Source organism: Mirounga leonina, unplaced genomic scaffold (genome assembly GCF_011800145.1).
Source record: "Mirounga leonina isolate KUSES-001 unplaced genomic scaffold, KU_Mleo_1.0 Mir_53, whole genome shotgun sequence".
NCBI classification, from domain to species: Eukaryota; Metazoa; Chordata; class Mammalia; order Carnivora; family Phocidae; genus Mirounga; species Mirounga leonina.
The window spans coordinates 35,917,262-35,931,047 of record NW_023270807.1 but is presented as its reverse complement, the minus strand read 5'-3'; the positions used below and the strand labels follow the sequence as shown (position 1 = coordinate 35,931,047).

General features: G+C 35.7%; 1 protein-coding gene across 4 annotated transcripts in view; it reads right to left on the bottom strand.

The window, feature by feature from the left end:
- MYO6 (myosin VI) overlaps positions 1 to 13,786 on the bottom strand; it is a 143,334-nt gene that overhangs the window by 26,154 nt on the left and 103,394 nt on the right. For 2 of the 4 annotated variants that reach the window (XM_034991300.1, XM_034991302.1), the window contains exons 17-20: positions 11,133 to 11,228; positions 10,666 to 10,839; positions 7,018 to 7,056; positions 5,357 to 5,450 (exon numbers count right to left, since the gene is read on the bottom strand). In XM_034991300.1, the coding sequence (XP_034847191.1) occupies positions 5,357 to 5,450; positions 7,018 to 7,056; positions 10,666 to 10,839; positions 11,133 to 11,228 (403 nt within the window). Of the gene's footprint in view, positions 1 to 3,723; positions 5,095 to 5,356; positions 5,451 to 7,017; positions 7,057 to 9,748; positions 10,319 to 10,665; positions 10,840 to 11,132; positions 11,229 to 13,786 lie in introns of those variants that run through there. The other 2 variants (XM_034991303.1, XM_034991304.1) reach the window with 2 other exon arrangements.

Genomic DNA, 13,786 nt, shown 5'->3' with positions numbered 1-13,786 from the left:
AAAGAAAAAGAAAGGAGAGCTCACTATTTCATTGTAAAGATCCACTTCCACTCACCTCTCAAAGAAACTAGCCTATTTGGGAGAAAGAGTCTATAGAATGAATATTTTCAGTATAACTCTAGTAGATGGTTAATTTGAACCTTGAGTCAGTATGAACTTTTCATGTCAGGAAAAGTATGAAGTAGTCAGGGGAAGGCTCAACAACTATAGATAATGCCAGTACTTTTATTTATAAAAAAGACCTGGGTTTCACTCTCTGGGACTTTCAAATCAATAGGACAAATGGCCAGCCATTTAGAGAACAAACATAACACTGGATCCCTGTTTCATTCCTTATACCAAAATAAATTCCTGGTGGTCAAAAATTTAAATTAGCAAAATGAAACTATAAAATGTGTTTTTAAATGAGTGGATGTTTATTTTGCAATAATCTCATAGGAAAGATATATTTTCTAGGCAGTCAGATTGAATTTTAACCTATCAGAATTTTAACCTATTGAATTTTAACCTACCTGGCAAAGGTATAAAAGACCAATAGCACTCAGGGTTGATGACAGTGAAAGAAAACACACACATATACTACTGGTGAGGAAAGTAAACCACTGCAACAATTTTGGATGGCAATTTGGAAATATTTATCCCCTTGACTCAGTACTTTCTACTTCTTTGAATCTATCCTACAATTTGTCATACATGTGGACAAAGATATGCATAGAGAATGCACATGTGTCCACTGGGTCACTGTAATGGAAAAAAAAACAGAAATAACTTAAATATCAATTAAATTATGTTATAATCATATGGTAGAATATGATGTATTCATTAAAAAGAATAGGGGAGAGATTTAACCAGTATACGAAATATGTCCAAAACAGAATTAAGTAGTCACCCCTGAGAAATGAGACTTTTTACTTATATTATTCTGTACTATTTGATTTTTGTTAGTCAACTAAATAACTCTTGTAATTTTTAATACTAATTAATGAAGCACATAAAGGTAATCATTCCTATGGAAAGAAATATCTAAAACTAAATCTAATTAGTTCTGGGCTCCGCTTGGAGAAATTAAAGGTTTGATTGGTATCGTTATAATTCTTGTCCATTTATATCAAATAAACAAGTCCCCTTGGGAATGTACACATCTGCCACCTCTGAGTCTCTTGGCTTTCCCTATAGCTGAAGACAACATATGAACTGGCTCACAAAAGTTCATTAAGAATATCATGAAGCTTAACAAATTGCCAAGCCTGGGGCTGCTTTCTCAGCACTTGAAGCTAATTTACGCTAAAGACCTTTCAACACTTAAAAAATAAAAATAAAAATCACCAAACCAAGTACTCTTCCTTCTAGAAATTTCCATGCCCTGGCTCCTTCTCCGGGAGTTTGGTGAGGGGCTTGTTGGTGCAGCCTGGCTGGTTATACTCAGAACCCTCTTTGTTGCCACAGACAGGCAGCATAACCCCAAGGTTACAGAGGAAGAACATCTGCCTTCTCTTACCTTCCCCTACTTTGCCCTGGTGTTGGCTGATCAGAAGATAGTAATTTTAGTAAAAGATGTTCTAAATGAATTAATTGTCCTTAATTTGGAAAAAAATAATGAAAATGGAAAGGCAATGTAGAATTCAAATCTTAAATGCCTTTATTTTAGAAAGCTTCATAAATATTTTTATTTCTATCAGTTTTTGGTATTTTTTTATTTTTCTCATTACCTGGCCACATGACTAGAACTAATTCTATATCATTTTACTATTTTTTTTTAAGGTTTTATTTATTTATTCGACAGAGAGAGAGACAGCAAGAGAGGGAACACAGCAGGGGGAGTGGGAGAGGGAGAAGCAGGCTTCCTGCTGATCAGGGAGCCTGATGCGGGCTCTATCCCAGGACCCTGGGATCATGACCTGAGCCAAAGGCAGATGCTTAACCGACTGAGCCACTCAGGTGCCCCCATTTTACTATTATCATTACTTAAAAAAAATCAAACTACTATGAATTGGTGTCATCTATTAAATTGCCAACACATCTTAATATATTGAAATAAACTGCTTAACTGAAAGAGAAATCCTAGCTAAAGCATCTGTAACCCCACACTCTACCCCATTTAATAGTATATTAAATTGTAAATATGCTTGACTTGCCAGGACACTAGATGCTCACTTATAAAATAAATGATTTAATATATAGGCTAAACAAACCCTAAAGAGAAATTTAAATGAGAAAAAAATCAAACTCAAAGTTAAAACTACCTGAAGAAAATATTACAAAAATACATCCATACTGGGGCACCTGGGTGGCGTAGTTCGTTAAGCATCCAACTCCTGGTTTCAGCTCAGGTTGTGATCTCAGGGTTCTGACATCCAGCCCCATGTCAGGCTCTGCACTCAGCAGAGTCTGCTTGAGATTCTCTTTCCCTCTCATCTCTGCCCCTCCTGCTCATGCTCTCTCTCTCAAATAAATTTATTTAAAAAAAAAATCCAGGGGCACCTGGGTGGCTCAGTCGTTAAGCATCTGCCTTCGGCTCGGGTCATGGTTCCAGGGTCCTGGGATGGAGCCCCGCGTCGAGCTCCCTACTCAGCGGGAAGCCTGCTTCTCCCTCTCCCTCTCCCCCTCCCCCTGCTTGTGTTCCCTCTCTTGCTGTGTCTCTCTCTGTCAAATAAATAAAATCTTAAAAAAAAAAAAAAATTATTCACAAAAATAAGTCTTCATAGGTGCTAGACTGCATTTCACTCAACAAATATTTACTGAGTCTAGTATAAGCTCTGCACTGCTAGGAGGCATATATAAATGTGTAAGCCAAAACGGACACCGTTTCTGCCCTCAAGGGATTTATAGAGTAGAGAAAAAAATAATTATACAGATACATATAAAACTTATGACTACAATGAAAGTGTTCAGCTCCATTCAGACCTTCTTCCTGTTAGGAATATCAAGAAAGGCTTTCACAAGCAAAGGACCATCAAGCGTAGATATGCAAGATAAAAACAAAGGAGAGGCAAGAGCTTCTCAAACAGAGGAAGCAGCATGTGCACAGGCCCTGTGGCAGGAGGGAATATGGAAGATTCAAGGAACCAAACAAAGGCCAGCATGGCTGAAGCAGAGATCAGAGAGAGTGGAAAAAGATGGAGCTAGGAACAAATGGGCTAGACCTTATGGGGCCTTAGAAGCTACTAGGATTTTGCTCTTTCCCCTAATAATACTCAGAAGCCATTACAGCATTCTAAGCAGTAAAAAGACATGATCAGACTTGAGTTATAAAGCAGTAATTTTGGATATATATTAAGAAGAGACGGAGAAGATGTAAGGAGAATACTTAGAAAGCTACAGCAAAAAGCCAGGTGAAAGATGGTGATAGCTTATATTAGGGAGTACTAAGACTACACTGTTTGCTAACAGAGAAGATCTTAAATACTCTCACCACAAAAAAGAACTGGTAATTGTGATCTGATGAGACAGTTCACTGATGCCATGGGGGTAATCATTTTACAATACATAAGTGTATCAAGTCAACATGAACTTATATAATGTTATAGGTCAATTACATTTATAAATCTGGGGGGGACTCACTGTTTAGGTCACATGAGAGGGACCTGGGGAGACTTAGATAGAGAATATGTAACTATGCTGTCCAATACAGCACCCACTAGCCACGTGGTCTGTAGTTGCACTAGCCACATGTGACTATTTAAATTTTAAAAAACTAAAATTAAAATTTAAAAATCAGCCTCTAAGTCATGCCAGCCACATTTCAAGTGCTCAACAGCCACAAACACAACACAGATACAGAATATTTCCATCAACATGGAAAGTTATATCAGACAGCACTGATTAAGAGTGAGAAAGAAACTAGGCCTAACCCAAAGCCTGAAAAACTCTGACAAATAATACCCAAGTAGAAGAAGATGACCCTGCAGAGGAGTCAGGAATTACCAGAGAATTAAAGAGAAAAGCAGGGAGATGAGCTGATTCAGGAGCCAAGAAAGGATATGTGAGGGGGGACTGGTCGAGTCAAATGTTGCTGTGACATCCACTAAGATAAGGGCTGCAAAATGAACATCTGATTTAGAATCAGGGAAATCATGGGTGACCTTACCAAGAATTATTTTGTTGGACTGATCAAGGTGGAAGCTGAATTCTCTTGGGTTAAAGAGTGAGTGGAAGGCAGGAAACCGAGAAAGCAAGAATAGACTATTCTTGGCTGAAAGGGAAAAACTAGAGAACACAAAGTGAGGTGAGGTATAAGGAAGAAGCTGGAAGGGAATGTGGGTCAGGGGAATTAAGATAAAGTCTCCACATGTTTAAATGGTAATGAGAGACCACCTCAGAGGGAATGGTTCAATACACATAATCGATATTGAAGATTCCTGAGAAGGTAGGAGGGATGATTCCAAAGAACTATAATCTCAACTAAGAAGAGAGGCACTTCGACCCTCTTCATAGGAGGGAAGATAATGCAGGTAGACGGCAGTGTGTGGGAGCACATGGGTGAAGCTTTCCATCTTCCAGTAAAGAAGTGAGGCTGTCTGTTGGCAGAGACTCAGGGATTTGAGCAGAGCTGGGTGGGTGTGCCTAAAGTTTATATAATTGTAATTTAAGAAAAAAAGTATAAAATTACAAAAGCAGGTGCAGGGCTTTCAAAGGAGCCAATCTAAATGAAGGACCCTGAAACTTAAGTGACCCTAGCTTTATAATAAATCTGACCTTGAGAGGAACAATATAAGGAGTGAGAAAGACAAGGCAGTTTAAGGAAGTATCACAAGCCTGAGATGAATCAAAAGGCAAGGAGAGGACTGAAGCCTTGGGAGAAAGTAGGGGTAGCATGGTAAGGACGGCAGATGGACATGCATGCAGTACAGGAAAACAGTGTCTGGTGCCTAAGACTTCAGTGACTGAGCAAAGTTAGAATGTGGCAGGTGAGAGATGGAGGGCAGTAGTTTAACCAAATGCACAGAAGTTATGCAGCAGCCAAGGGCATTGTGTTTTCATTTTTTTATAAGTGGTGGAGTGAGAGCAAGGACACCAAAACCTACCTCCTGCCCCAGCTACGTGGGGCATAAGAAATGAACTGCTGCCAGACTGAGAAGGCCGTCGGAAAGCAACCTACTTAAGGGAGATCTAGGTTTGCAGTTAAAGAGTTTTTATAAATTTTACTTCAATGCTGTAAAATAATGGTTTTATTTCACAATAAACTATACCCCAATATTGCTCAAATAATTTGTTAACCATGCTTTTCTTAAATCAAAAGTAAAAATCATTGCACTTAAAAACAAGATAACTGAGTTTGAAAACACTACATATTAAAGTGTATTTGAGCAAAGACTCCCAACACACATGTATATAAATTATAAAAATATGAAAATACCTGAACACTGAAGTTGAGACAAAATTTGGGCACCTTCAAAGTGGTGGCTTGTCATCTTTAAATTAGGTTTGATACAACGAATAAAGCTTGCACCCTAGGAAAATAAAGGTACTTTTTAAAGATAATACACAGAGAACTCTTGCTTTTCTATTTCTATGAATACCAGTAACTTCCAGACATGTTATCATTAATATTTGAACCTCTTTTAAAATAATCACTAAATAATTTAAAACTCAATTAGATACTTTTAAAATTTCAAGCTTGGAATAAATTTCTGCATTATGTACTAATATTAGAAAAATACTGGGTGCCTGGGTGGCACAGTCGGTTGGGCATCTGACAACTCTTGGTTTCGGCTCAGTTCGTGATCTTGGGGTCGTGGGATTAAGCCCCGCGTCAGGCTCCACGCTTAGCATGGAGTCTGCTTGGGATTCTCTCTCCCTTCCCCTCTGCCCCTCCCGCTCATGCTCTCTCTCTCTAAAATAAATATAACTTTAAAAAAAAAGAAAAATACTACATTTTAGATTTGAGTGCCAAAAACTGTGTTATTGTAAAAAGAAAAGTCTTTCATCGTAAAATATTTTAACATATTTAAACAATACATTTTGCAGGCTGATATATAGGTGATTTTATTCTACATTTAAGTGTATTTATGTGCCATACTTCTGTGATAAGAAAACTGTCCTATACAAGAGAAATAAATAAAATTATGCCTCTTCAAATTTACGCCAAAGTGGGGGAAAAAAACTCCCCCTTTTTCATCATTCTACTTCAAAAATATACAGTAAGTCCTGAAGCTGCATCACTGCACATTTTAAAGTTCTATTTGTTGAACAGTATTTTTAAAAGCTTTTAAAGGCATTCATTTGGAATCAGTTATCAGATTATGTTGAATGAGACAGAAAGACTATGGATAGGTACACAATGAAACTGTTGGGTATTAAAGCAAATACACTCAACATCCAAATTACTGTTTCTTTTCAAAGTAGTCCCCTTAGAAAACTGAACAGTTATTTCAACAATGATGCTCATTGCAAACACTTTCAGAACACTTTTTAGAAATACCTTCTTCTTATAAATCACAAAAGTACTCTCCTCATTTTATAGTAGCACTATATTTGGGAGACAAAACTAAAACACCCTCCTCATCAGATTTGGTTTTTAAAGATGTTTGGTTCTTAAAAGATAAATAGTTGCAGACAATGAGGATATGTGCAAGAATCTCTTAATGGTCCCAAAAGCCAGTCTAACAATAAGTTAAGCAATAACAGCAGCAACAGAATAAATACCTGGCTTTCCAAAATGTAATTTTCTTAAAGACTGATTTTTTAGTATGAGGGAATTCAGTTTAAAATTAATTTCTAGTGGCGCCTGGATGGCTCAGTTGGTTGAGCCTCTGCCTTTGGCTCAGGTCATGATCCTGGAGTCCTGGGATCAAGTCCCATGTCGGGCTCCCTGCTCAACTGGGGAATCTGCTTCTCTGCCCCTCCCCTGGCTCGTGCTCTCTCTCCTTCTCGCTCGCTGTCTCTCAAATAAAAATAAATAAAATCTTTAAAAAATTTAATTTCTAATTATTCCAGGTTTACTGTGCTTATTTGAGTAATTACTAATAATTTAAGAGGACCATTTAAAAACCCTGGATTTTTCCTAAGTGTACTCACAGTACTTCGAAGTTTATCCAGAAGCAGATTTAATTGTGTCTGTAGAAGAAAGCAAATCACTTTATTATTTCAAAAAGCAAAAGTACACAATGTTATTAAGTTAATATTAGCTCTCCAACATTAGCAAAAAATAACATGCAATAACATCAACATACAACACGGTACAATTTAACAACTGATACATAAATTATTTGACAGTAACATGCAAAATATGTGGCTAATATAATGCTAAGGACAATAACTTATATGACTTATACAGAACTTACACAATTAAAAGATTAAATATTAGCAATGCTAAAATATAATACATGCACACTTGCAGATGGGATGGATGAGCAGAAAGTGTACAGGCAACAAAGGAAGTAAATGAAAATACTGCGGATGCATTCCATAAGAGATTAACAGAGCAGTACTTGAATATGTAGCAAGCTGGGTGCAGTTTCTGTCACATTCCACTGAAGAATGAAGACATACTTAAAATACACATTAATGGTATGTATTGGAAATGTTTTATATAACACTTATCATAAATTAAATTGTCCTGCCTAGCTGCAGAAACCCTCATTGTTATTTTAAAAAATTTCATATTCCAATTATTTTTAAAAGCTTGAACAATTTTCTCAAAAACAACTTGACAATAAACACTACAGGTTACTATATTTTCCTGTTTATAACAATATTAAGTGATAATAATTTACTCTGGTTTAATAATACATTAAAATCATGTTTTACTTTATTTCTTTGCAAAGTAAATTATGTAAAATTCTTATATCAATTTTATACTAAGATGCTTATTATACTACTCACAAAAAGATAAATTAAGATGTTGATTCTTTAATTAACATACTGGATCAAGCATAGCTATATTTAATAATAATACCAGGTAGATTGTACTGAATGCTTTCGATGAGTCAGGCACTGCTTTGAAGCTTTTCACAAGCATTATCATGTTTAATCTGCACAATTCTAATTAAGGATGTATTATTAGACTCATTTTTCAGGTAAAAGCATTAAGGTCCAGGGAGATAAATTACTTGACTAAGATCACGGAACTAGTAATGGTAAAGCCAAAATTCCAACACAGGCCTAATAAAGTTCATTCTCTTACCCATGATACTACAGTATACTTCAGGTATCAGAGGGTTAAGTTATAAAAATGGAGTGAATTTCCCACTGGATTAAAAAAAATACAGTCATACCCCACTTATCTGGTTGACTGAGTTCTGACAACTTTTATCAATCTGGATCACCAAATAACTGAAAAGCAAGTACAAGAGCCACTAATTTAAAAAGAAAACTGTCACAACATCCATGCCTCTTAATCCATAAACTAAGCAAAGCGTTCTCCAAAAAAATGGAGATAAGAGTAGACGCAGCAAAAATAAACTTGAGAGAAGAGGGAAGAATGTCAATTACCAAGGAAGCAGTCAATGACCATAAGGTATAAAGATAAAGTTTTATGAAACTCACGCTTTATTTGTATTTTATTTTTATTTTAAAGCACACATTTATGTACATAATAGAGTAAGATTTCCATCAAAAAGGATTATTTTTCTAAAACACTAACAGTGAAAGGGTTATGTTTCAAAAATCTGAAAATGTTACTTTTCAGTAGAGAACTTCTGGTTCTCAGAAATGATGGATAACTGAAGTCTTACTGTAAATGTTAGCCTCTTTTGTTTTATTGCTTTACATAACTTGAATTTAACAAGCTATTCTACTATATTTTAAATTAAGAATTATTAATACTAAGACAAATACCATATGGTTTCATTCATATGTGGAATATAAGAAACAGGGCAGAGGACTGTAGGGGAAGGGAGGGAAAACTGAATGGAAGTATCAGAGAGGGAGAAAAACCATGAGAGACTTTTAACTATAGGAAACAAACTGAGGGTTGCTAGAGGGGAGGTGGGTAGGGGGATGGGGTAATTGGGTGATGGGCATTAAGGAGGACACGTGATGTAATGAAAACTGGGTGTTATACACAACTGATGGATTACTGAACACTACATTTGAAACTAATGATGTACTATATGTTGGCTAATTGAATTTAAATTAAAAAATAGAATTATTAATACTTCATTTCAAAGTACCTCATAAACACATTTTTGAAATTTTATTATTAATAATATCACTCAATTATAGGTTTTAGCAGTTTAATATGCAAAATATATCCTATTGCTCATAAGCAATATTTAGGCATTTCAAGTCTCAACATAATACTTTAATTCAAAGAATTTTAAGAATGTTTTTGTTTTTATTTATATTGTCTAAAATTTCAAGTATGTTCTTACCAGCAATACTACTATAATACTACAGTATGAAAACAGTAATAGCCACTTCATTTAGGCTAATATACTATTTTAAACTAATCTGCTATCATATGTCTACTGAGGAATTTCAGAGTATCAAAATAAGATGAAAAAATATTGCTCAAGAGATTTGGGAACTCATAATTAATGAATATATAACTTATAACAAAGTTAAAGACTTTTTATTCAATTACCTGAAAAGTATTATATGCTTTCTTTTATATTTATATTTACTTTTTAAAAAATCTAGCTTTAACATGATTTTATCAAGTTAGTTATTTAGAGCCCATTTCAATCTACAAGGGATTTCAGGAGGCTTACACTGTTATTATTATAGTACTCTCATGCTTAAACAGTTTCTAATTACATCATTTTTTAATATTTAAAATACACATAATGAAAGGCAAATGCAGAATTTTCTTGTAAATACAAGAACAGTATTTTGTAGAAATGTATAAAAGAGAAATTAATTTTATGTCTGTTCTATTTATTATAATTTTTATTCATTAAACTTATACAAAAGTTTTTAAATTATCTTTTTCTATGCTAAATACTCATCAATTTGAACCAATTAGTAGTGTTCCATTTCTAAGACACATCATGTGACAATTCCTTGTCAGACTTCAAAGAATAAATTTCTGATCCAAAATTAATAAAACAAGCAACATGTTCTTCAATGTTAAATAAGCAGTTTGAAGGGTTTGTCACACAAAGCACTTATCTTTTACAAAGTTATTAAAGCTTTAATCAAATTTTAGTGTAATACGTACACCCATAAAGCACAGTGAAAGAAAACACATTGAAAATAAATTAAAAACTGAATCATTAACTTGAGACGGGCTCTTTTTAACATGGCAGCCATTCTATCAATAAGAGTCCACGAAGGTGATCATTTACCTGAAGCCCCTGGCTGTCTCTGCTTTTCCTCTCAACTCAACTAGTCCTCTCTAGCCATCCCGAGCTGGACTACTCCAGCTAAAACAAAACTGTTGAATGAGGAAGGAAACAGAAAACACATGGGAAAGAGAAGGTTTGAAGGTCACCAAACAATAGGCAGAAGCCAGAACATTAGGAGAAGCAGGTATGAATCAGATATGTTAAGCAACAAGAAAGAACAGATTCATAAAAATGTAAGAATTTCTGTATGTTCAATCACTACACCTATTTTATGTTATTTTGTATGCAAATATCAACAATGCAGGGTCTGCTCTTGCATTTCACTCATGGGATTTTTGACAGTGATCTACATTATCCTCTGTAAAGTATAAAACAATATATTTTACTTTAAATGCAGTAAAAACAAATATCCAAATAATAAATTTAACACAAATACCTTAAATTTGTTTCCCACACTGATGAAGCTAAGTTTTCCTGCTTTTTGTTTAGTATCTCTGTTGTTATTTGTGGATGATTCAAATAATTCTCGTATAAATTTATCCCTGGATTCACATATTAAGGATTCAAGAGACATATGTAAAGCATCATTATTTTTTTCCACAAATTGGGTCTGAAAAATAAAGCAACAGGAATGGTTCAGTCCATCCTATGGTAATATCCCTTGATATGGCTGTGTTCAATAGAATTTTCCAAGATGACAGAACTGTTCTATATCTGCACTGTCCAACACAGTCACCACCAATGTAGACACGGAGCACATGAAGTGTGGCCAGTGGACTGAGGAACTAAATTTTAAACTTTATTAAATTTAAATTGAAGTAACCAGACGTGGTTAGAGGTTAACATTCCATACAGTGCAGCTTCAACTCCAAATGGTTTTCTCTTGGTAAAAGTCATACTCACTGTTTCATAGCACACTGCCCCTGCGAAATGCCTGATAATGAAGCCTTCATCATCTCTGATGTTCCTATGAATTGCCAACTTGGATTTTCTGGGTATCTGAAAAGAGTACATACATCAGTTATTAAAGTATCAAAAACATTACATAATTTCCTTTAGAAAACATCTGGGATGTGAAATACTTAAAATTATAAAGGAAATTTTCACACTTTACACAATTATACTGCCTTTGAAACATCTAATAAGGTTTGAACTACCAATGAAATCTAGCAAGTATGTGGTTATAATATCTTAGAAAAGAAAAAAGGACTAAGACAAAAACAAACAAACAACACTGTAAGTATGCAAAGCAGCAGGCACTTTATAAAGTTAACTATCTATGTCTAAAGTAGTGGTTCTTGACTTTGATTGGCAAATTACCTGGAGAACTTTTTTTTTTTTTTAAAGATTTTATTTATTTATTTGAGAGAGAGAGAGCTCATGAGAGGGGGGAGGGTCAGAGGGAGAAGCAGACTCCCTGTTGAGCAGGAAGCCCAATGTGGGACTCGATCCCGGGACTCCAGGATCATGACCTGAGCCGAAGGCAGTCGCTTAACCAACTGAGCCACCCAGGCGCCCTACCTGGAGAACTTTTAAACCTCCTAAACCCCATACCATTTATATCAGGTGATTCCTAGGTACAGCCAAGGTTAAGAAGCATTGTTCTAAAACACATCTGAAATCAGTACAGGACCTTTCCCACTTTTATAGCTATAACATCCTAACATGTTTATACAATGATCCTGAATCTATTTGAAGGACACTGAATCATTTTAGGTTTATACTATCAATTATAGTATCTCATATTTAAAAGTTTCCAAAATGCCTTCACATAAAAGTATACATCTGACCCTCAAAATAACCTAAGGATAAGAAAGACAATCTCATTTAAAAATGAAAAAGCTAAGACTTTGAGAGCCTTACCAGGCTTTTTCTAGGTGAGAGAGCTAGGAGACCACAGAGCCTCTTCTCTGTGAGGTGATACACCAGCATGAGTCAGAGTGAGGGCCCTGGAGTCAAAACACCTGGCCTGATTCCCAAATCCACCACTTCCTTACTATGCTACACATGACCAGTCACTTAACCTCTCTATGTATGTCTCCTCATCTCTAGCATGGGAATATAAACAGGATCCACCTCAGAGATTATGAGGATTAAATAAAATAATTTAAGTAAAACCCTTAGATCAGTGACTAGCACATACTAAGTGTTCAACAGATGATGATTTTTTTAATTTCCAAAGAAATACAAAAAAAGTAATGTTCATAAAAATTAGAATTTACTATCTTGCTCTTGTTCTCTTTTGAGATAGCAGCCAAAGTCCATTCTTGATGTTTTAGCTTGCTGTCCCTGTAGTTATATGTACTATATAACTCGGGGTTGTCTGAGACCCTGGTCACAATTCTGTTGACCAGCATTCAGTACTCTTGTTAAAGGTAACCATGTATCAGGCTGGTCATAACAAAGACCAGTGAACAGTGAATAAATAGGACTGGATATACATCTTCAATCACAGCAAAAGTTTTGTTGAAGATACATATTGTTTTATTTCTATCTCCACTGAAGAGAAACAGGTTCCCTATTATAAGAAATATTTAAGGATACAGAAGAACTCCCAAGTCAGTGGGACAGGCGGTTGTTAGATTCAGTCTCTAGAGAAGGTTACCAGAATTACATTGGCTTTTCAAGTAAATGCCTTCAACCTATTTACCTAACATGTTCTTGATTTAGTTAATGATGTATGGAAACAAGAATACCTGTCTTCATTGACTTCAGCTCCTGAATCCATCAAAGCCCTGTCTGTTATACTAGATTACAATCTCAAAACAATAAACAGAATGGGAGGCATTTGTCACTATAAGCAGCTTCTCTTTCTTTTCCTGCCTTTCTTTCTTTGTTGTCCTCTGTAAGATAAGGCAGCACCTATCTTCCTGGATCAAAATAACATCCATATTTCTCTGTGCTAATCAGTTCTTGTTGGGCACAAGGATGGAGCTTGTCCTTGTATTACCTAAAGTAATGATGGCTGAGTTGTAAAGATAAAGAGAATTAGGTGAACAAGGTGAACCTCGACAGCCACAGAGGCCAGCCTCATGCAGAAGAGCCCTACTATTCACTGCTGCAAAGATTCAAGCACAGCTCTATGACCCAACAGCAGTTCAGGGAACTAGGTCTTCTAGCCCTTTCAGAAGTGCACTTCTTGGGGCGCCTGGTTGGCTCAGTCGGTTAAGCGGCTGACTCTTGGTTTAGGCTCGGGTCATGATCTCAGGGTCATGAGCTTAAGCCCCATGTCAGCCTCCGTGCTCAGCACAGAGTCTGCTTGAGATTCTCTCTCCCCCCCTCTCTGACTCTCCCCCTGCGCTCACTCTCTCTAAAATAAATAAAATCTTTAAAAAAGGGAAGAAAAAAACAAGTGAACTTCTCATTTATTTCTACAGCTCTGTGTCTGTTTTTCCCTTCAGCTAATTCTTCTACTGCTTCAGTTTCTATGCCCCTCTCTGAGTATATTTTCCATTCAAAACTCCCTAGGAAAGAACATCAAAATAAACTGGCTCATATGGATTGCTTGCTCCAGTCAGACTCTAAGCCATGAACTTTATTACTGGTCTTACAAATGT